We start from the raw sequence: 23,010 nt of genomic DNA, 5'->3' as shown, positions 1-23,010 counted from the left end.
GAAAAGGTGATGAGAGATGGGTGCGAGTAAGCCGGTGATATGAGCAGCCTCTCCTAGAAGCTGAACAGCCCCGACCTTCTCTTGCCCAACGGGTAAACGATGAGCGCAGCAAGGAACAAGCCTACTGTGATACCAATCGCGATCTGGATGACAGAGAAACCGACGTCTAGAGCAATGGAGTTGATGCTTGTGCTGCCGCCAACGTCGGCGCTGCTGATTGTCGTAGCGTTGCCAGTCTGGTTGCGCACGATCTGGTCGGCCGAGGTCAGACCCGATACGAGAGAGCCTTGAACACTGAGTCCAGACGGAACTTGGACGAAGATAGCTGGCAACATGGCGGCTGCGGCAAGACCGTAGCCTATCTTGCGAGTGTGGGGTGTGAAGTCGCTGACTGAGCTGGCTCGTGATGTGTGGCCGCTGCTGGTGTGGGTTGGATCATAAGCCGATCGCTCGACCTTTTGTGTGCGGAGGGTGAGTGGTCCGTGGTTCTTCTTCTGCCACATCTTTCGCACCTTGACGAAGTGAGGGCGCAGCTTGTTCTCCCAGGTGTCATGACCCCAGTTCTCGATGTGACGACCGAAGCGAGCATGGGCGTTGGCGGCGATACCGATAGCCAGTGCTCCGAGCGTGTTGCTGACCTGCGCGTTGCTCTTGAAGTACTTTGAGCTGTGGAAGTTGACAACCCAGCCGATGAAAGCGATGACAGTCATGGAGGGCATCTGCTTGTACTTGGCTTGGTTGACGATTTGCAGGCAGATGGCGAATCCAGGAACAAAGAGATAATAGAAGTTGGTCGACATGGGTTCGTGGCATGTGGTGCGCGAGGTGGCATTGTGGTCCATCATGCCATATAGTACAGTGCCGATGGTGATACCGAAACCAAGGAAGAGAGAGTAGATGATAGCGTAGACCATGCGCACAGATCCAGCGACGATGTGCTTGCTTTGGAGCTCCAGCGATGCGCAAAGCACCATGAAACCGGGTAGGATGAGGGCAATACTAGACTGAGCCATGGCACTGAAGCAGAAGATCTCTTTCCCGTCATGTCGGATGGACCCAAGGGCGCGCGCCGCAAAGCTGGTGATAACCGATGCTCCAATCTCGAAGACGTTGCTGATAAGATCGTTTCCGGGTGCAACGACGAGTTGGAGCCATCCGATGAGGCAACCCAAGAGGAAGCAGAAGGGTAAGTCGACAAACCGAGCCTGAAACGCGAAGGGCCCTACAGTCGCGGATGCCAAACCGTACATCGGTACGCGAAGCCATTTGTTGAACTTGTCTTTGCGCCCCATGATAGCGTCAAGTCGAGGTGTGGCTTCTTCGACGCCAATCCTGTCGTGTACCACGTCCTTGTAGATCTCATGGACGTCGTGCAGTTTACCGAGATCGACACCCTGACTAGTTCGAACGAGCTTGACCTCACTGGTGTGAACTGAGGAGTCATCGAACGCGACGATCATGCAACCTGGCATGTACAGGAACTGTGCTTCGATCTCCAAGACACGAGCCGACATGTTCAGGTACTCCTCCAGTCGATGAGTGGGGGCGCCGTACATCATGAGCGCTTTGCACAGCTTGCGGAGATAGTTCTGACGCGCAAGTGTACCAGCGAGATGAATCTTGATCTTGATCTCCTCTTCCTTCCTCTTGTTCTTCTTGAATGGTAGTATGGACTCGTCTGACTTGGATCGCTTGCCCATGCCAGGGCGAGCCGCTGTCTTCTTGTATTGTTGATCATACTCCTGGCCCAGTTCTTGTTGTGCAGGCGCCGCAAAGCTGTGCGCCGACGATCCGACCAAGTGCGAGATGGAAGTTGCGGACTGGTTGTTGGAGTGACTCCTGAACCAGGGACGTCCTCCGCGCGGGGTAGAATATCCGGAAGCGGGTGGTGAGGGGTTGGGTGAGTTCGCAGCAGTCGAAGCTCCGCTGAACGTGCTGGTGCTGAGGGTTCGGTGGTGGATGGGTTTGCGTGATGACGAAGATGACGAAGGTGGCGCCGCGTTACTAGACATCTTCATTAGGGTACCCAATACTCCTGTCCGGTACTTGGTAGGACGAACGACGTGTTCGTCCTCAACCTCCATAGCATCCGGTGTCACCTGGCCTGACCGTAGTGGAGCTTCGGTATGGTAAAGATCCTCGGCGCTCAATGCGGGCTGTCCATTAGCAGCGCGTATGGTGTGCTGACGAAGGAGCATGGATGCTCGCTTCATGAACTGCGGGTCTTCATCATCGTCGTCAGTGGTTTCGCCGACTGATTCGTACTGCTTGGACAGGTTCTGGAGTTCAACTGGTGGAGAAGCCAGCTCCTTGGAGTTTCGCCGGGATACTGGAGCAGAGTAAGTGCCCACTGACTTCGATAGTCTTGCCGCACGTCGTTGAGCAGCGAGTCCAGATCTCTCCTTGAGCTCCTGGTGCACTGAAGGCGTCGCTGCCGCATTCTGGTCGTCGAATGGATTTGGTTGGTCGTTGAGGTAGAACTCCGGGGGCGGAGTCCGAGGGCCTGGCTTCCGAATGGCTGGTCGGGGTTTCTGTACATCCTTTGGAGCAGTGATAGGTTCCTGGATAACCTCTTCTGGTAGATGTTCGTTTCCAAGAGCTAAGCGTAGCGAGGCACGGATCTTTTGGAGATCATCATGTGATACATCATTCCGCACGAGAGGGGTGTTTTGCCCGGCAGAGCCAGTGTCCTCGGGTGACTGTGTTGCTCGTACAGCGGGGTGTTCTGCTTGCCAACCAACACGTTTCCTGCCGGGAGTGGTAGACATCTGGTCCTCGAGTTCGAAAGTGGCCTGACGAGAGGGACCGGCGTCTTGAGAGGGATTCATGATGATATTGTGTTGTTTGGGCACTATCGTGGGCTAGTTGGGCGCTTCAGGAGTAGCCAGTGCGCTCGCAATAATGACCAATGCGCCGGATTCCGCGACTCGGTGCATACAACGTTCGCGTGGTGAGTGCTGACTGTGCGCTAATCAGGCGGCGGTACTCAATAGGCGAGTTGATATCCGGTTCCGTTCATGCGCCTGCAGGTGGATCTATCGAGTATCGTGAGTTCCAAGGTACAAACAGGGTATGACTGGTTGTTGTGGCCTGTGTGTGGATGATGCCTAGAAATCGAATAATAATATCGTAATGACAGGAAATCAGGTACGAATGAAGTATTGCTTTGAGTCAAAAGCTGGGATCGCGATGGAAGGCGAGTACTCCTAATGTTGCGTGGGATTGATAAGAGCCTCTAGTGCAATGGTGTGTGTCGCGTAGTCCCGAACGGGTCTGTAAGGGTTCTCAAACTCTGTAGTGGCGTGCCGACCCAATTTTCCTAGTCGAAACACAGCGGCCAGAAGGTTCGGTGTCGGGTTCGTCAGCTCGACAGCGTGAGGGTGGAGCGGAAAGTGCAGGGGACGTGGAACGTCGGGAGCGCCAAAATCGCGACAGGCACCAGAAATCGTAGCCCAAACTTCCAGAACCTTGATCGCTGCAGCGGTTGTGGCTGCACCGGCGTTAAGTATATTTTAGGGAACCCGCGAAGGCCGATGCAAAAGAGCCGCAAGCGTGCCGAAGATATCAGAGTATAAAGACGCCTGCATTCGCCGGAGGTGCAGAGTTTTTAGGGAGCCGTCAGGAGTCGGCGTACGACGACTTTGAAGCAACATGTTAGCAGCAGGATTGCACAATGTTTGATGAAGCTCTTGGACTGACGACAGTGGACAAAGCGCGGACACCGCTACAGCCAAGATTTGCAGTCACCCATACCCAGGACGGATGTCGGCGCAGCAAGAAAAGTGGACATCGTGGTGCCAAAGCTTGGGACATTCTGGTTGAGGGAAACCGAGATAAGGAGACAGTGGGTATAACTGGGTCGTCCAAGCCTCCCAGCGCGCGTCGGCCCAATCGTCGCAAACCTAGGGGCATCGTGGGAATGAGCTTGGAGTGCTATGATAGCATGGGTGGAGCAATGGCTCCTAGGCGATGATCGAGAATTAACCAGCGCCTAGGTTCATCACACGGTTGAGTCATGGCAGCGGAGGCGCACTGAAAAGGAATGCGTTGAACACGATAGCGATGGATAGATTACCTAGGTCGTCGCATGGTGTTGGATTTGGGTGTGGTCGCGTTGGTGGCGAACGAGCGCAAACTTGCGGCTCAAATTCTCTGAAAGGCCGGTAAAGCTTATTTCGCGAGCCCGGGAGTCCCTGCGCATCTCACGGTCCCAACAACAATGCGCCGCGAGAGAAGTCGGAGCGCATGTTTCGGTGTCGCTCGCATCGTCACATGCTAGGGTGTTTGGGTGTGACGGACACGACGATACGCCATGATCATGACGTCGCGCGCGGGTGGTGCGTTCTAATTCTGTTAGAATCTCACCACCTGCCACCACTACGACTATCTCCACTCTCCACAAGGTTCGCGACCTCCAGGTGTCGATAGCGTGGGCCACGTCGTCCCAACACTTCTTTTGTGTATCGCAATGTCTTCGTCACCATCTTCGTAAGACGCACTCGCTATAGCAACGGTCGCTTGCCTCCTGTCGGGCTCAGGCGCGCGCCAGAGTTATGATCATCAGGGGAGACGCGTGCTCTTCCTTACGTCATACCTAGGTACCTCACGATCCACCAGCCCTGCAGGAAGCATTGTTGCGGCTCCAAGACCCTTTGCTCCACTATCACGGCTATCATTACTCAGCGCATCACGTGCACGAGTGCCGGTCCGGGCGGTCCCACGATGTCCCGGTGCCGATTACCATCCATGGATGTGGGGCAGTCGACTCGTTCCCCGCACCTGCCAGCTGCAGCTCAGCCGACACTCTGCGAGATGGCATGGAGAAGTTTGGAGGCGGGGATGTGACAGCCCCACCATAATGGACATGTCATCTGAGTTTCTTAAAGGATGACATGTGGTTGAGATATACTTCTTCATCATCTGTATGCAGTAGTCCAGATCTGTCACAATGCCGAAGATTAATCACGTATGTTCCTCCGCGAAGGCTTGCATGTGCATGTCGCTAACACCGATAGGTCGTCATCGTAGGAGCTGGCCCTTCCGGTCTCTTGCTTGGAATCCTCCTAGCGAAGAACCTGAGCATCAAAGTTACCATACTCGATGCGGATACCAAGATCAACGACAACCCGCGGGCTGCTCACTATGCGCCTTCAGCGGTCTACGACTTCCATCGCGCAGGCATCATAGACGATGTACGTGCTGTCGGGCTGCACCCCAAAGGTGTATGCTGGCGATTGCAAGATGGAACTTTCTTGGGTGGCATGGGCCGCGACCCAGAAGACTCAAAATACGCAATGGTTGTGCTACCGCTCGATCAATTAGGCCCCCTACTTGTGAAGCATTTTGAAAGCTACCCGAACACCGAGATCAAGTGGGGCCACAAATTGACCGGTGTGGAACAAGACGACAACAGCGCGACCGCGGTTGTCGAGACAAAGGATGGCGAGAAGAAGAAGATTACAGGCGATTATCTAGTTGGTGCTGATGGCGCATCGAGTGGTGTGCGCACAGCGTTATTCGGAAAGGAATATCCGGGAGAGACGCTGAAGGCGCAAATTGTTGCTACCAATGTCTACCTACCATTCGACGAACGCTTCGACTGGTGGGATTCGAACTTCATCGTCCACCCCACGGATTGGTACATGGCCGCCAAGATCACCAACGACGGCCTCTGGCGAGTGACATACGGCGACTCTGAAGGCCTCTCAAAAGAAGAGCTCGTGAAACGTCAACCCCTCCGCTACGAGCAAATTCTGCCCGGTCACCCCAAACCCAATGAGTACAAGCTCAAGAGCATGAGCCCTTACAAACTCCAACAAAGATGCGCGCCCAGCTTCCGCGTAGGCCGAATTATACTAGTCGCCGACGCAGCGCATCTGTGCAATCCATTGTATGTATTTCAGTTTATGATGAGCGAACTCTACTAACACAACATCAGCGGCGGTATGGGTCTCACAGGCGGTTTCGCCGACGTAGGCTCCCTCTACGACTGCTTCACCGGCATCCACCTCGACGAACTCGACGACTCCATCCTCGACAAGTACTCTGAAATCCGCATCAAGATCTGGCGCGAGATGATCGACCCCATGTCGCGCGAAAACTTCCACCGCCTCTGGGACCCCGAGCACGAGGAGAAGAGGAAGGAGTTCTTCAAGATGTGTGAGAGGGCGAGTGATGATCCGGTGTGGGGGAAGAGCGTTGCAGAGACTATACATCAAGTTCGACATGATTTCACGCAGTACTTTAAGAGTAAGCAGAACGTGAGTGGGAAAGCGATGGGGGAGCTGGCCACGGCAAATGGGGTGTTGGCGGAGAATAGCGCGGCGGCGTAGTCGTGGGAGGAACGCGACATTTTCGGGATATAGACTTTAGTAGGCATGTTGCGGAATACCGTGCAATTATGATATTGCAAGTATCATTACGACACAGTACATTTAGAAAGCTAATTGAAGCTTCTATGGCAAGTGATCAAACTAGAAGTAGATCAAGAAGACGTGAATATTGAACGGCTGTCGCCGCCATACGCTGATTCCACGCAACACCCCACCGCAGCCTACAAGCCCTCCTCAAACACCCTCCGTGACCCCGCTATACCCTCCACACAGGTACAAATCGCGTCCTTCCGACCAGACTCACCACACTTCCCACAAGCCGCCCTCCACTGCGCCTCCACAACATCTTCAGGAAACTCATGCAAGATCGAGAAACGCACATTCTGCGCAAACGGTACAGGCCATTTAAGAATCGGCAACGTGTGCATGTGGCACCCGCCCACCGCTCCAGGCCGATCAGGGAATTTTTCGTGGCGCAGCAGACTCCACATGCGGGTTTCCTTGATGTAGTGTTCCGGGTCGACGACGTTCCTCATGAAGCAGTGGGCGCAGTCCATGTTGAAGCGGAGAATAATGGAGATGTTGTCATGGAGGGAGAATTTCCAGGTATACCAGTTGAGAATTTCGCGAGTTCCGTCTATGCTTACTATGCTTGATCTTCTGACTCTGTCTGTAGACATGTGAACAGTCATTTTGCGCAGGCGATTTCGGTTGACAGGACTGCACTCGTCGTAGAAGTCCTTGAATATCCTCTCATAATCCTTGTCGAGCCAGCGACTATTTCCTTGCGGTATTAAAGAGAAGGAGATGTCATTCAAGCTCAACAAAAGCCCGCGTGTTTCAGCGCGTGTCTGATGGCAGACTAAGCGAAGAGGGTTGCAATCACCGGGTTTGAAGATAACGCCATCGTGGCCCTCGGCTGGTCGCTCACTGTACTGGAAAGGCTGGAGACTCGGCGACCATCGGAAATGCCCGGGGCCATTTCGGGTGGGTTCTGAAGTCGCAACAAGGCCATCTTCGTATGTCAAGGCGTATGTGTGGATGATGTCTCGGATCTCTCGAGGTAGTTTGAGATAGTGGCATACGCCGCTGGGGTCTGGGTTATCGGCTGGGTGGCTTCGGAATCGCAGAGGCTGCTCGTGTCTTGAAGTCATAGTTGTGGTGTGCGTTCGTTGGGTGGGTAGTTGAGACTGGTGGAGCAGTCTTGTGTGATTATAAGTATAGTGAAGTTCAGGCTATAGCGTTCACACGCCGAGATCTTCGAGATTTGACGACTTGGCGATCATTCACAGTAGCGGTGATTTCGGGAGTGGCGACAGTCAAGGCTCCTACGCTTCTTGGTAGGCCGATTACTCCTCTCGAGAGATAAAAACCCGTCTGACCGCTTCGGTTCTACCAGCGCGCATTCCCAACCTCCGACTCTTGACCATCACCATGGGCGGTTACATCTCCTCATTATCATCGCTAGCAAGTAATTCGCCCTCGCCAGAACCAACGGGCCCTTCACAGCTTCTTGATCTACCAGGAGAGCTGCGCATGATGATATATGAATACGCTCTCTACTACGAAGATGGGCTGTTAATTGTACCTTTGACACGACTTTTTACAAGCGCCATCATACTCCGCCCAAGAAATGCCGCTGATGGCTGCATCGAAAACCCCCTCAAATTCATCTGTCGCCAAGTCAGCGCAGAGACGCAAGAGCTCCCTTTGAAACTCAACATAGTCCACGTCGATGACAACGCTCAGCGACTAATGTATCACCAAAAAATAATGTGTCGCTTCGTCAGGGGTCTGGACTATGACGTGTATCGCCTTGGACACATTCGAAGACTGTCCATTCAGGTTCCATACCACAGCAAGTTGGACGGTATGCCATCGGTCAGGGTTTACTGGCCGTGCCAAAATAGGTTTCAGCTTTCCCTGAATGCATGGGTGGCGTACAGCAGAAGCCATCCGTTGTGTGAGGTTCAGTGGGCGTACGACCTACGATCAAGTGAGGCGCATCGGCAAGGGTTGGCGTTGATGTGGATGGTAGCTGTGGAAATCGTCATTACTGGCGAATCCCTTCTTACGCTATCTGAGAGAGAGAAAGCGTTTTGGATACCAAGCGCTCAGACTTTCTTGGGAGATTGTCGAGACGAACACACCGGTGCAGTCGCGTTGCCGACCAACTTTCGAATACTTATCAATGCGCCGTTTCTCGAGGACCATGTCTTGGCGAGATTACAGCAACAAGGGGAAACAAGTTCATTGACTGATCTTCAAGTTCAGGGGATGGTGGAACAATTCAAAATAGTCTATGAGCAGGGAATCCGGGGACGCGAAACAGCAGCGATGCGCGAAGCAAAAGACGACTAGTTGGTGAGGAGCTTCAGTAGCGCGATCAATGTTCTGGTAGGAGGTGACATGGTTGCAAAGGGCCTAGAGCAGATAGTCAACAGGTCAAGATAAGAAGGGCGCGGCGCTCGAATAGAATTACCGTTAACATAAGCGCCATATCATTAGCTCGACCATTCCTTGTCTGCTCTAATTAAGATTGATAGACGTGGTACTCTTAATGCCAATAGAGCTGCGACGGCGTAGAGAGTTTCGCGTTACTCATACACTTCATGCGTACAACCGCCCCGGGATAGGCATCTCAACCGGGAAGCTCGTAAAACAGCAATGGCCGATCGGCTCCTCCCCACCCTCGCCCACTTTCCCATGTGTAACAGCACCCCACTGTACCGGTAAAAGACTAGCGTTCACATCTTCTGGCGGCGCATGACACGCCGCGCTAATAGCAGCAGAACAGCTACTAGCCAGAGGTATACCAGCTGGATACCAGAACCTGCTGATGACGAGACCGCCAGCTGCGATGGTGAAACCAACGACCGTAGTCAGGATGATAGCGACGGGGGAATAGCCACATGTTGAGACTTCGCTAGCGGCTTTGCGCGTGTGCATGTCAGTGATGGAGATTTGTACTTTGAATATGCTTTGTGACGCGAGCCAGTGGAAGAGACCTGACATGATGGTCATGGGGATAGCGTAGCGGAAGGGTACGTTGAGCCAGTACGAGTCGCGTTGGAAGCCAGTGGGCGATGTAACGCGGAGTGATTTCCGTGTTTTGACATAGCTTGCCCACTCCGCTGCGACGAACATGTTTGTGTAGAGAGCATTTAGCGCGATATACAAGTATGAGAGGACTAATTGAGGTGTATTTGCCAAAAGCACGCCCGGAATCAGTGATGTGCTGAAGTCCAGGAGATTGTTGCCGTTGACTGTCGCAAACCCTGTCTTCCACAGTTTTACAGGGTCTTTGGGCATGCCTTCCAAGGAAAGTGCTATGCAGAGTCCACCGAGCCCAGCAATGATGGTGTATCTGCAGAGGTGAGTGGATGACCGCGAAGGGCTTGCACACAACTTACGCAGAGTACGTCTGCCACCATCGCATGGTGCTCGGAGCTCTAGCCCACCTCCTTCTTCTCATCTTGAATCTCGCGGGCTCAGTGTCGAGTGCCACTTTCGGAATGCTAGCGTATTCGTTCCAGTTCCATCGGAGACCGACGTCTCGTTTGGTGTGCAGGCAGCGACCGTAGGTTTCGGGATCCGGATCTTCGAGAAATGCCGCGATCGCATCTCCTATGGTTACAAGCGCGCCATGATCCCAGTACAGAAAAAGCAACAGTATCATACAAACCGCTTTGACAAGGTTGGCCACAATAACTGCTGTGGCGATGGTAAAACTGAATTGCAGCTTGCAAAACTCTTCGACTTGTTCGATAGTGCAGTAGGCCACGGGTACTTCGAATGGCTGCCACGCTGATCGATTGCTTGGAATCGCGGTCTCATCGTTAGGGTCGCCTGTGTCAAGTCTAGTCAATACACTATATTCGCAGGTGGCGAATACTGGGCTTACTCACACTTTTCTGGAGGATGAGGAAGACAGCGCCACCCGTTGGACGGATAAATAGATGGCGTACTTATGAACGGGAGATGTTGGTTTGGAGCTTCGGTAACATATGTATCGTTCTTGCGGTCCTCTTCTATCGTCTCTGGTGTTCTAGGAACCCATTCGAAAAAGCCGTTCCGATAACGTCGACCGACCCAGGCAGTAGCGTTCCGCAGAACCGTTGGGCTTGCTTGGATTAAGTACAAATTCCCAACTGCTGAGACATACTGGGTACCGTATGTTTCAAGACATTCGGATGTGCTGACGTTCCTGTATTTGGGCATCGAGCTGCCATTCCTCAACGCGACCGCATCAGAGGGGTCGAATCTATATTGGCCCCTAATTGTTGAGGAGATCACTTCTGTTGCGTTTGTGCTGATATCCAGAAAGCCCGAGGTGTCGTAAACATCTTGCGTAGACATCACCCAGTCAGGCGTCGTCGGTATGACAGCATACTCATTTGCCTGCAGGTTTGTGAAGACAACGGAGTTGAACAACAAATGTAGCGGTACAGACGAGAGAAACAACAAAATCCACAACACAGAGCGATCCCTTCCAACATGCCATAGGTTGCGGAGGTTAGGAACGCCGATGTGCAACCAGTTTCGCCGTGCGTGCGCACGCCCCAGCTCTTCTCGATTCGGCGCGGCAAGGATCTGTTGGCAGTAGTTCGAGCTGCACAGCAACAAGGTACTGAGTATGTTCACGACCAAGTGGACGTAGACGTTCACTTCTCTAACAGTAGAGCAGCTGCCTTGAATTAATGTCCCAACGCCGTTCGCATGCTCGTAATCGGGGTTCTTCCAGGCCCAGATTGTGACCGCGAGGTTCATGCTGAACACTAATATGGCGCAGGTAGCCGATGCGAGCGCACCCATGCGCCATCCTGTAAAGAAGCGCTTCTTTGTAGGGACGGGACAGCCAGGCTCCGGAGTTCTTGCCAGCAGGAGAAAGTCGTCATCGTGGTATGCTTTGTCGTTGACCAGCTCGTAGGTAGGAGGCTTCGAGTTCGATATATCCGATTCGCCTTCGATTGTAGAGTTCTCGTACTGCTTGGCATCCATGGATGCGGCCCTATTGCCATCTTGTCAGCCTGTACTACTCCTTTTCACACAAAGTGGACTCGTACCTTGGGGACCTTTCTGCCCTGCGTGCATATCCGGTCGGATCTTCTTGACCTTGCAGCTGCTTGTACATGCTGTCTAAGCGCCGTACGACCGTCGCGTGTAGCCCCAGAGGCGAAGGGTCTCAGAAAGCATGGGGAGTGCGACATCTTGTTGGGGGCCGACACAGCCTCACTGCATCTTGATTCTCAACTCAACGGTGACGTTCCAAGGCTTGAGCTGGCGTTTGGATACCACTGTTGGTGGCGCGAGTTGCATATGCATGTAGCGGCGTGAGCTTGGCGTCACAATACATGACTATCTGCAGGTGACTGGAGGCTTTTGAGACGCGTCAAACGCGTGGTCGTGCAGCGAATTCGCGAACGTTACGCGTGAGTAACCTCTCATGTCGAGAGCGTTGAAATCGAGTTGCGTATACGGCATACGTTCTGTCGGATTGGTACTCTTTCCATCGAGTGCGCATGCATAGCGACTTCGATTTGTGATGGTGATGGTGGCTGAAGCAGGAAGCGTGCAGCGAGAGTGCGGCGTAGCTTCCCGAGATCGCGACATGTGACGTCATGCCCAGACGGGCTCGCGCACCATGCTAAGAACGGCTATGCGCTTCGTCGCTTTCTCGAAGAAACCTCCGAAAGTTATTAATAGCGAATCTGCTAGGCAAGAAGGCAGCAATATCAGAGGAGCGGATATAAAACTTGTGCAATGTGTGGGGGGCAGCTGGCTGAAAGATAGGAAGCCACATGGCTCGGCATGAGCGCCTGGGCGTTGGCCCCCAACCTTCACTTTGTTCGTTTAGCCTGGTTGTCAGCATGGCCATGTTCGCAAACCTGAACACCCATTGCAGCATCGCATGGAGGCCCGAGGTTCTCCAAGACAGCCGCTTCTGTCTAGCTACTGATCCCCGTGACAAAGTCTTCTCATTACTGAACTTGCTGAGTTCAAGTACTGCGCAGGCAGAGTTTGCGTGGCTGTTAAACGTCGACTACACACTTCCCGTAGCTGAAGTCTATCTTAGAGCAGCGCGCTACAGCATCGAGACAGAACGCTCCTTGGAGATCCTTTGCTACAAGGACGCAGCACCGAACATACTCGACTTGCCTTCTTGGGTGCCCGACTGGACCGCGCAACGACTGTTTCCAATGCAACGCATATCCAATCCTCTGCACTACAGATCCCAGTTTCACAACAACATATGGCCTGACAGATCATGGACATCGCCATTCCGAAGGACTAGTAATCAGGCTCCAGTAGCCTCTTTTAGTGCCGATGGGAGAATAATCACCCTGAGAGGATACAAGCTAGACACGATCGAAACGACCGGCTCCATTTGGGACACCACGCTACACATGCCTGACGCTACGCGCTTCGATGAGTGGGCATCTCTATACACTGGCGGGTCAGCTTCAGAGATCACTGCCTTGCCCTTTCGTCGCGAACGATGGCCCAAAGGTGTACGAATACATCCATACACCATTGGCGATTTCTGGATACGAGTCGGACACCACCCGCGTTTGAAATCGACAGACATCCTCAAGCCATTTTCGACGAATCATTGCGCGCAAGAGAGATGGCGACGTAGCCCGTACCGTCGTCACCGCCGAGCTCGAGCGTTTGTCTTCTCTAGACAGGGGAACACGTCATTTCTGTGGTCTAAAGACTGGCTTGCAACGACACTGCCATACGCATTGATTGGTAGACGCGTCGCAACAACGCGGACTGGATACTTCTTGCTCGTACCACCAGACACAAAGCAAGGGGATGCGGTGTATTTCCTCGAAGGTGGCGGAAGTATCGGGTACGTGCTCAGATTGAATGCTAATGGGCCTGAATACGAATTTATCGGAGCTGCGTATGTGCATGGCTTCTACGGTATTCAGAATTGTTGGCAGGGCATGGAACAAGAACCTGTGGTGCTGAAGTGATGAGTTCCATGAGACATTCCATCGTCCACTCGAGCTTGACTGTCACGTGATCAGGAAAAAGGAAGGCCTCCCAGGCCTCCACAGCCGAAACAGGTGGCACTGCACACAGTGTGAGACTTGAGGCGCAATAGCTGTATGTTCGATAGGATTCACCTACATTATTATCACCGCCTATCTAAACCACGTTCCTCTTAACCCTACTAACAGCACTAGCACTCGGCGTACTAGTCGGCGGCAACGGAACAAACTCCTCCGTATGCGTACTCTCCGCCGTCCCATTCGTACTATAATCATCCGTAACAACTTGACTCCCATCCGCAATAACAACATGATCCAGCACCCTCTTAAAATGCTCAAGACTAGCCACAGGCTGGTAGTACGGCACCTCATGCCCCGCCTCATAGATCCTAGTAAACGAGAAGTTACCATACTCGCGCACCTCACCATACTCGACGCCATCAACAAGGAACGGGGTGTATCCCGCAGCGCGGAAAGCTTCAGAGTCCGTGTAGTTGACGGCGAGGGAGACGGCTTCGCCGCCGAACCAGTTGCAGATGTAGTCTGCGTCGCCGTAGAGGAGGGCGACGCGGACGCCGTAGCTGAGGATCTCCTCGAGGTCTTCGAGGAAGTTGGGGAAGACGAAGTCGCCCGTGGTGGAGAAGCCGTAGGAGACGTTGGGTGCGTTAGTGCTGGTGTAGTTGATGTTTACGCCGATGGCTTCTTGGGTGGAGGCCATGTTGAGGAAGTCTTCGAAGTAGTCCGGGGGCGTGGGGTCGTCGTAGGGGTGGCGGATGTCGTAGACGCCGCGGCCGCCGAAGGCGTAGTAGGGCTCTTCGACGAGGGACCGGCAGAGGTTGGTGGCTTCCGCGCAGGTGAGGTAGCCGGCTTCGGTGGTCCGGTCGGATTGCTTGCAGTATTCGATTTGGTCGTGGCAGCCTTCGGGCATGTAGTAGGCGTTCTTCATGAAGGTGTAGACGGTGTCGTTGACGGCTTTGATGCCGTAGGTGTTGTTGACGGCAAATTCGGGGTAGTAGGGCGCCTGGATCTGCTCGTCGATTATACCGTTAATGACACCGAGAGTGTCCATCTCGACTTCGACACCGGCACATGAGCCGTTCTTGATCTTCTGGTTCTGTTGGTAGAAGTAGTTGTAGAAGCCTGGGCCGTAGTGACCTCCGTAACTGGGGACATTGTCAGCATTGCGATCATCTCTGGACAATCACATGACCTACCTCTCAGTCCAGAGGTTGAAGGTGAAGTTGGTGATATCGGGGTCGAGCTGTGGGCTCAGCTCCAAGAAAGCCTGGAGAATGTGCCATGCACCAATGGCTGCAGCATCGGTGGTGTTTGCAGTGTCTGGGCCGACGAGCGAGTAGCGGCCATCCTCATCTGTCTCGGTGGTTTCGTAGGAAAAGCCGACACCTACGGGCTGTGAAAGGTACAGCATGTTGCTGCGCTCATTCCACGAGTAAGGGTTTAGCTGTGTCTTCAAGTCCTCGGTAACGTTGCAAGGGCCATGTTCCTGGAACAGACCAATGAGAGAGTCACTTCCGGGTCCTCCGTTCAACCACAAGGTCTGACAATATGATTAGTACACATTATAGTTGCGCTTCACGAACACGGTACTTACCAATGGCTTCTCAGAAGGGTTCTCGCGAGCCTCAAAGAACCAGAAGAACATGTTCGTCGTCGGGTTGAGGCTTATGTAACCGGCATAGTCGTCGACACCCTCGGTGGTCTCGCATACACCCGCCTTGCCAGGCTGCTTGTATGTGATCTTAGCACCAGCAGCAGATGTGATGGTCGTGACGCCGGTAGGGTCAGCGGGCACTTGGCGTTCCTTGATGAACGGCGCGCGAGCATTGGCTAGCGAAGCAGCGGCCAGAACGGCGGCGAGTTGAGCGAAGCGCGCCATGGTAGGAAGCTTGTCGGGAAGAAGAGCAACCAAGACTTCAGCGAATGCTTGCCCAGCAAAGTAGTGTCTTCCGCCTCTTTATATACACGGCCTTACTACGAAGCCAAGCGGCATTGCGTGCACCGGCTCACCTAGCTACGCATGCCTCTCGCGTATTTCAGCGCTGGATCAACGTCAGACTACATGGTCGTATGCTGCGAGCCGCGGGTTGGGGCACAGGAAAGTAGTCTAGATCAGGCAACTGCGGACGTTCTGTGCAATTATTGGCCGGATAACGTGTCTCTGAAGATCCTCCGGCTATGTGCTGGGAGCAGTGCTCAGGAAGTTCGGCTAGGATGTACCGGCACGTCCCTGGCGGGGTGATAGAGCTGTTTCACCTGCACGACCATCAATAATCATTGTGCCGTCTTCTTGCACTCTTTTCTTCAAGTTGCAAATACACCCACGATGCTCGCACACCTAGTTCCTGCGGTGCTTTGCGACAATATCGCGTTGACGTTGAAGCCTCGTATCCACAAGCCCCAAAGCTTGCTGCAGCGCGCATGAGGAGCTTCTTACCCAAAGAAGCAGCTCGCTATGCACAGCGGCGGAACAAGGCCACTTGCCAAGGCTTGTCTTGCTTGTTACCGAGCGGGCAAAGCTTATCGACGTCATGATTTCGGCGTGATATTGGACGGGAGGCTGGCACTGAGTTTGATGAGCCGTTCGCTGTCGATGGTGTGTGGAGGTGGAGGGAGGGGAAGAGGCCGGGAGATGCCCCGCCACATGCCGCAGCCCAGCCCTGTGCTGATTCCGACCAAGCGGTAGGCCTAATTGTGGCTTTGGCGACTGAGGCGATTACCTGGAACTGTAGACTTTTTCCTGTATCAGGAAGTCAAATCGCATGGCTTGTTACATTAGGAACTCAGGATGGCCAAGGCGTAGTTCAGATGGGTGAGCGGTGTCTGGTTGCTCAGACCACTAGCAAGTGGCTGGGTGGGGACAATCGCAGTCAGCAAGTAGATCGCATACGCGCAACACGGCACGGTATCTCGGTGTCCTGATCAATCTCAATCAGGCCTCAAGCGGATGAGTATACAGGCGGGTACACGCGGCCATAACAGCAATTTTCGCGACTTCAGAGGTATTGGGTTCGAAAGAGCAATGCTGTTGGTGGCATTTACTAATGCTCTAATCCCCGGACTCTGCGAGGTTTATGTGTGAAACACACACACCGAGGTTGCTCCTACCCGGTGTACGACAGCCCTTCCGGGTCTTCCGGGTTCAATCACGCGTTCATTCCAGCACTCGTTACACTCCTCCGCCTCGCCTCCTCCACATCACCACCGAAATACCTCGCAATCTCCACGTCCAATTCCCTACCCATCAGCTTAGGCATCTCCTTCGCTTGCTTGACCGGATTGATGCCCTCATGATGCGCGCTCGCAAAGATGACATCCAACTCTTCCAGACTGCGACCCTTGGGCTCCGGAAAGAAGAAGTAGACGCTGGGTATGAGGCAGGCATTGAAGACCGCGAACATGGTGTAGGTGTTGTATTGCAGATTCGCGAACGCTGGGGGCGTGATCATGACGATGAGAAAGTTGGATATCCAGTTAGAGCACGTAGAAAGCGCGTTTGCTTGGATGCGGATGCGGAGGTTGGTGATTTCGGCAGGGTAGAGCCATGTCATTCCTAGCCAACCGATCGCGAAGAACGTGTTGAAGGCGAACATGAACACCACAGCCGTGATGCCGTACTTAGGCTCTAAGACCGGAGCACCAAATTCGTTTTCGGTGGCCGTCGACGTCATGCCGCTCATGATAGCCATACTAGCCATCATGCCGAACGCACCAAAGAGCATGAGTTTGCGACGACCAGCTCGTTCGATCAATGGAATTGCGACTAGTCCGGCGAGGAAGTATTCGGTACCGTTGCATGCGGACAGGAGACGGGACATGTCGGGGCCAAAACCAAGTGAGTTCTCGAAGACGTAGGTTGCGTAGTAGGTCTAGTGAAAGCAAGGTCAGTTTGTGGTTTACCACTACGATATCTGAAGGCGTACGTACGATGAGGTTGATACCGCTGATCTGTTGGAAGAACTGCGATGCCACTCCCAATAGCGTACGCCGAAGGTTCTGACTGGGGCCGTTGTGCAGAAGCTCCTTCATCTTGAATGGGCCATCCCTACTTTGCGCTTCCAGTGCATCCTTTATGTTTGTGAGCTCCGTATCGACCTCTTCCGAGTCCGCAGATGTACCGGCGAGGCGAGCGAGTAGGAGTCGGGCTTCAGTGTGGCGGCCACGCATTACGAGCCATCTTGGCGAGTCGGGCAGGAAGCAAAGACCGATCCTGAGATCATGTTAGTGGTATGCTCTGAGGAACAGGAGAAGGTAGACGTACATGACGAGAATAGTGAAGAAAGACTGGAAGACAATGGGAAACCTCCAGCGCACGGAGCTGTAGACCTCGCCCGATGGCAGAAAGTAGAATCCGTAAGTTACCCAGTACGAGATCATTACGCCTGCGACGATGACTGCTCCGGATGTGATGATCAAGCGTCCACGCTTCTCCGGTTTCGCGCATTCAGATTGCCAGGTCGGGATGGCTGGGAAGGTTATTAGTAAGTGATGAAGCTTGCAAGCCAATAAAACACTCACTCGCTGTGACCATGCCGTTGCCAATGCCACCGACCACACGACCAATGGACAGTAGGGCGTACCCGTCGACTCCACCACCACTAGTACCTCCCGCAACCACTTGGAGAACTGTTCCAACAATCATGATGAAGCTGCCCCAGAAGCTACTGCTTTTCCTTCCCCAGACCTCACCGTAGAACAGAATCAGAACGGCGCCGAGGAAACATCCAATCTGATACACCGCGACGCATGCGGATAGGATACTGGGGCTACCCGTGCACATGCTTGGATCGGGAACAGTGTTGGTCGGTGCATCGAGCCAGCAGAGATTGTTCTGACGTTCGCGAGGTGTCATAAGAGGAAAGTGGCGTTGGAAATCTAGATGGCGGAGAAGTCAGCGTACGTCTCATACAGTTCATATGTCAGAGTACTTGCCATCGAGAGTGAGGACGCCGGACAAAACTCCCTGGTCATAACCGAACATGAGAAATGCCAGACAAGAGCACCATGCTATGGCGTTGTTCAACGCTTTCCCTTGGAGGAGACCAGCGCCGGGAACGTGCCATTCTGGCAGATTACCGAGCTTGGAGAAGATACCTAGGACGCCGGAAGGTTGTGATGCTGCCTTTTGTTGTTCGATCGCATCTTGTGATGATGAGGAAGGATTTTCATAGTTGATGTTATCAATGCGCGTGTCAGGTGAATGTTCTGAGCGCTTCTCGTCTATCTTTTCGGAACCCATTTTGAGACTGAGATGGTCGAAAGAGTCCTAGCCAACGAATAGTTCAAACATCAGCTGGTCAGCGCCATTTTATACTTTTGCGCTTCCGCACACTCGGCTATCCTGCCGGTAGACAGACGCGTTTAGGTTGCAGCCAACTCCTCCGTGCGCCATCACCTGCAACCCCAGAGTCTTAGCCATAGCATATATGGGGTAATTTGTGGCTGGTACAAAGCCCATCGGCGACGTAGTCCAAGCCTTTCTCCAGTCGGAACGACCTCTTCGGGCAACCCGTCCAGGTGCTGAGGCTTTTCCGATGCACTAAGTAGGGCCAAGAGGCCAGACAAGCAGCGGGGCGGAGCCTTGACCTTGGCGAGCATCCTCATCTCGGCGTTCGGGTCAGGAATACGGGAGTACCTGTGAACAGAGATGAGTATTGCCGCGTAGTCGGGGAGATAGAGTAAGAAAAGTTGGAGCAGGCGAGAGTGAGAAGTTGTTTGTTGTGTGGCAGACGTGCTGTCCATGTCTGCTTTGAATCGTATATAACGCCAAACCATGCTGACTGTATAGTACATAGGCGTGCAAGCATGGGGCTTGCTTCATGCCTGTCGCTGGCTCCAGATGGTAGTCCTTGCTGCCGGGGCTTCCACCTGTGGTGCGCGGCTTCCCTCTATTCATCCTGACTTCCATAATTGCCCAGATCCAATATTCATCGTGATCGTCTAATGCTCTCTATTGCGCCCGCTCATTTCGTGGTGAAGAGTTCGTTCTATTTCTTGCCGCGTTTCGCTTCGAGGAAAAGTACTTGTTTCCGCACTGTCCGCTGTCAGCCATGTTCCTGTATCCAGCCTGCCCCGCAAAGACCCGCGGGTCCTTCAATTGCCCCAAAATTGTATCCGATCTAGCATGGCTCCGTGTATGAGGCAAGCGCCGGTCGAGGAAAAAGGTAGGAAGGAACGATGGTGTCGTACCGATGGGATCGTATTTGAGCATGCTCAGCGGCTGATGCGCACGTGGTCTTTGCATTGTCCGGTAGTAGCCCGTCATGGCCATCGAGATTAGGCGCACCATAATGGTGCGGGACTTTGCTGTGAAGTGTCGTCGTCAGCGCATGTACGCAGAGTCGTGAGCCGTGAGAGGGTGCCTTGTGGATCGGCGGGGGCCTTGTGTTGGCTTCTGGGGACCTGAGATTAGAGTAAAGCAAGAGCGCATACCTTTCTTCGCCATTGCGACAGGCGGAGATGTGTGGTGCCGACGTCAACGGTGGTGATGTCGCGGCGTGACGATTTGCAGATGCGGATCTTGGCCCGGAGGTTCTGCGGCGCCAAGGTCGTCAGCCAATCAACGTCGATTGAGGTCTTCGCGACACCAAAGTTCAGCTGTGCCCGTCAAACCTCTTCGTCTCAACCATGACGGCCATGTTGTGAAGCAGACCCTGCATTGTTGCAACCCCCAGGTCCTGGATTTATCGAAAACAGTGCTACTTTCCTTCAGCCGTCGGAGTCATGATTGACACCATTTGCGCAAGCGCACGATACGCCTACCCCTCGCGTCCTCTTCAAAGCTCTTCTTCGTCTTCGCGACGCTTCGCACTCTTAATGTCATCTCGTTTCTTCAATCGTTCCGTCATCTCAATTATCGTTTTTGGGCTCTGCACCCGTACGTGATATCGTTGTTCCATTCCACCTGCAACCCATCTCTGTTACCGAACTCGACGACGACGACATGATTTGCAATCGGGCATCGGCATGATTGATGTACCTCACTCACTCCGAATTCGAACGCAGGGCGGTGTTGAAATATGTATGGATTGATCCATCTAATAATGTCGGAGCAGAGCAACCTGCAGACCCACGCGACATGCCGTTCCATGTAGCGGGCGAGCGGCACAGCTCTGCGTCCTTGCATATACGCAACCTGCCTTCGGAATCTGCGTAACGGGCGCAGCAAGTATACTTGATAACACCATCCTTAGATATCCGACTTTTCGATCTCTGGAAGACAGGGCATGCACTTTGGTTTCTTCTCGGCTCCAGTTTCGGGACACTACTATCGCCCTGAGGCAGTAGGTCCTTTTCTGTGGAGCCGTCGTAATGCTTGGACAGCAATGTTCCAAGACCGCGTGTCCCCTTGGGCCATCAGGATCAACGTCGAACCGATACCTACGATGAGCTCAGAAAGCACTCGCAAAAAAAAGCCACGGATTGACAGACCTGGATATCAGCAGCTTTTCAAAGTCGATAACAAGATACCATAGCCTAGGATGGACGCTCGACAAACCCTCATGTCGCTTATCCATAGTCAGCGCGCCGGCGTTGGCAGCAAAAAAGAGCGTGGAAAGCAAGTCCGTGCTGCCGTCGCCTTGCGTGTTCGAATCGCTGACCTTACGCAAGGCAAAGTGAAGCCAAAAGATTCGCAAAAAAAAATGTTAGCGTCTCTTTGATTGAGCGTGTCATCCTTAGTGCAGGGGCCATGCTAATCTTCTCTGTATCGTTTCAAATGACCAAATGCCCGAAGGCGAAGAGAAGCTCGATTGTGGTGGATATATACCCAAGGTCGAGCGGTGAGGGCGTTTGTTTGCGTTGAGCGGGTACCCGGGCTTGTGCGCAGCGACAAGGCAACAGCCGGCGTGTGGCACGCGCTAAGCGCCGACAGGGAGCCGAAAGGAGAGGAGAGGAGAGGAGTTCTGAGATGGTTGGTCAAGGTGGAGTCAATGTTAGCATGCCCTGCAGATGGAGTGTTGAGCGTACCTTTGGTGCGGCGTTTCTTGCGACCCCAGCCTCGCACCACGACGAGGGAGCGTCAAAGCGGCGCCTGAAGCCAAGGCAATATCCTTGAAACGCTTGATACTCTGCTTTTGATGTCGTCGCATCATTCGGAAGCGCTGTATCCATCTGGCCAGTTATGGACGACATCCGCGGAGTTGAAGTTGACGATTTACCAACGATGACGCATTCCGCCGATTCGATAGCCAAAAGAGGAGGAGGCAGACATGAAAGAAGGAGATGAGGAGGGACGGATGTAGCAGCTTGTTGATGATGCTTAAGCGTATCTGCGAAAATGTTAGCTGTACGCGAATGGGAAGAGCAGGGCAGACGACGACACTCAACACTACGACGTTCGGTGTATTGCGAAGACTAGACAAGAGCTTGTCGCATGAACAATCTGAAAAGGGCAGACCGCCCGCGGTTAGTATGCTGCTGTCTTGAGAGGAACGAGGTACTTACCGTCGAATTCGACGAGAGCACATGCGCGTATGCTACACCAACCGGTTAGCATGATACTGACTTGGGGAATCAGAGGTACTCGCCGCCGCGCCTCTGGATACGAGTGAGGAAGCTGGATGAGCACATTGCGCGCATACGACACCATGCGGTTAGGAGGATGTTGTCTTGAAGAAGAGCAGGTACTTACCTTCAAAGTAGTCGTCAAGACTGGAAGTCCGCCGCGGAGTCAAAGAAGGTCAAAAATACACACATCGCGTTAGCAAAGTCCATGTCTTCGGGCATTCGGTCGATTCGAACGACACTCACCGGATGCGTGGCGCCGCCGCCGACACCAGAAGCTACCAAATTCGATCAAGTACCCACTACTTCATGTGAAGTATGGGAAATGTACGGACGACCCACAGCATCAGTTCAATGAATTGAAAAAGATGCTTAACCCACGCCCGGCCATCGAGCTGTGGGTCTATACAGGACAAACGCTCTGGATAGCAGCTCGAAATGCGGCTTACTTGCTCTTGGGAGCCGCTCAGTGAGAGGCCACTATGAGGAAGTGGTCTCACTACCTTAGAGGTTGATGCGACTCCCTGAAACCAACATTGGGACTGCGATCAACCAAAGAAAGAGCTGAGTACATGAGAACACGCCGGTAGAGTCTGGATACTTCGGGTCAGCTGGTCAATGGGAACAGCACTCACAAGATTGCTTGGCCGTTGCGGACAACGACGCTCGAGAAGGCTACCGGATTTGGCTGGCAGTCGGGTGGAGATGCCACGAGTGGAGGATGCGAAATGGCTAGGCGATGTGACCAGGAAGAAGAGCCAGGCGAGGAGGCGTATATCTTGATGATCAGCAATGTGCCTCACCACCGAGCATTTGGTCAAGGTACTTACTGCGATGAAGCAACCAAGATCGAAGCCTGCCAGAACGCGGATTGAAATGCCTGGCGCTGAAGTCAGTGAAGAAGCTGGATCTTCGGACACTTGTTCAATCTGAGCGACACTCACAAGATAGCATCCGCCGTTGCGAATGATTGGGCTCGAGAAAGCTGACCATCGTTAACGCCAGTCGGAAAGGCGTACGTGCGTAAAGTCAGCATAAGCTTCATTCATCGGGCATCTGGTCGGAAGTACTTACAGCAATGCCATAGTCGCACGAGAGTCAGCGCAATATCGAAGGTCATGCGTTTGAAGTCAGCCACCGTCCCAAACCTTCGG

The 23,010-nt window shown here is 53.4% G+C and overlaps 5 protein-coding genes across 5 annotated transcripts; 1 reads left to right on the top strand and 4 right to left on the bottom strand.

Moving 5' to 3' along the window:
• Positions 1-53: 53 nt before the first annotated feature.
• On the bottom strand, positions 54-2,828 carry J4E88_003787 (uncharacterized protein; the record flags this gene model as incomplete). Its single annotated transcript, XM_049397435.1, has 1 exon — positions 54-2,828. The coding sequence occupies one exon, from the start codon at positions 2,826-2,828 to the stop codon at positions 54-56; it is 2,775 nt and encodes a 924-aa protein (XP_049256823.1).
• A 2,120-nt stretch (positions 2,829-4,948) lies between these two features.
• Positions 4,949-6,332, top strand: J4E88_003786 (uncharacterized protein; the record flags this gene model as incomplete). The annotated part of the gene is made up of 3 exons (XM_049397434.1): positions 4,949-4,966; positions 5,016-5,890; positions 5,939-6,332. The coding sequence occupies 3 exons, from the start codon at positions 4,949-4,951 to the stop codon at positions 6,330-6,332; spliced, it is 1,287 nt and encodes a 428-aa protein (XP_049256822.1).
• A 2,357-nt stretch (positions 6,333-8,689) lies between these two features.
• Positions 8,690-11,466, bottom strand: J4E88_003785 (uncharacterized protein; the record flags this gene model as incomplete). The annotated part of the gene is made up of 6 exons (XM_049397433.1): positions 8,690-8,756; positions 9,160-9,699; positions 9,746-10,181; positions 10,301-10,455; positions 10,498-11,343; positions 11,399-11,466. The coding sequence occupies 6 exons, from the start codon at positions 11,464-11,466 to the stop codon at positions 8,690-8,692; spliced, it is 2,112 nt and encodes a 703-aa protein (XP_049256821.1).
• Positions 11,467-13,490: 2,024 nt separating this feature from the next.
• Positions 13,491-15,230, bottom strand: J4E88_003784 (uncharacterized protein; the record flags this gene model as incomplete). The annotated part of the gene is made up of 3 exons (XM_049397432.1): positions 13,491-14,496; positions 14,548-14,891; positions 14,946-15,230. 3 exons carry the CDS (start codon positions 15,228-15,230, stop codon positions 13,491-13,493), a joined length of 1,635 nt encoding a protein of 544 aa, XP_049256820.1.
• Positions 15,231-16,497: 1,267 nt separating this feature from the next.
• On the bottom strand, positions 16,498-18,590 carry J4E88_003783 (uncharacterized protein; the record flags this gene model as incomplete). Its single annotated transcript, XM_049397431.1, has 5 exons — positions 16,498-17,220; positions 17,279-17,561; positions 17,613-17,817; positions 17,870-18,111; positions 18,280-18,590. The coding sequence occupies 5 exons, from the start codon at positions 18,588-18,590 to the stop codon at positions 16,498-16,500; spliced, it is 1,764 nt and encodes a 587-aa protein (XP_049256819.1).
• Between the last annotated feature and the right edge of the window lie 4,420 nt (positions 18,591-23,010).

This window comes from Alternaria novae-zelandiae, assembly GCF_023758075.1.
Source record: "Alternaria novae-zelandiae strain BMP 2774 chromosome Unknown scaffold_6, whole genome shotgun sequence".
Taxonomy (NCBI): Eukaryota; Fungi; Ascomycota; class Dothideomycetes; order Pleosporales; family Pleosporaceae; genus Alternaria; species Alternaria novae-zelandiae.
Note: the sequence above shows the minus strand (reverse complement) of the source record. Positions and strands in the feature narration are given on the sequence as shown.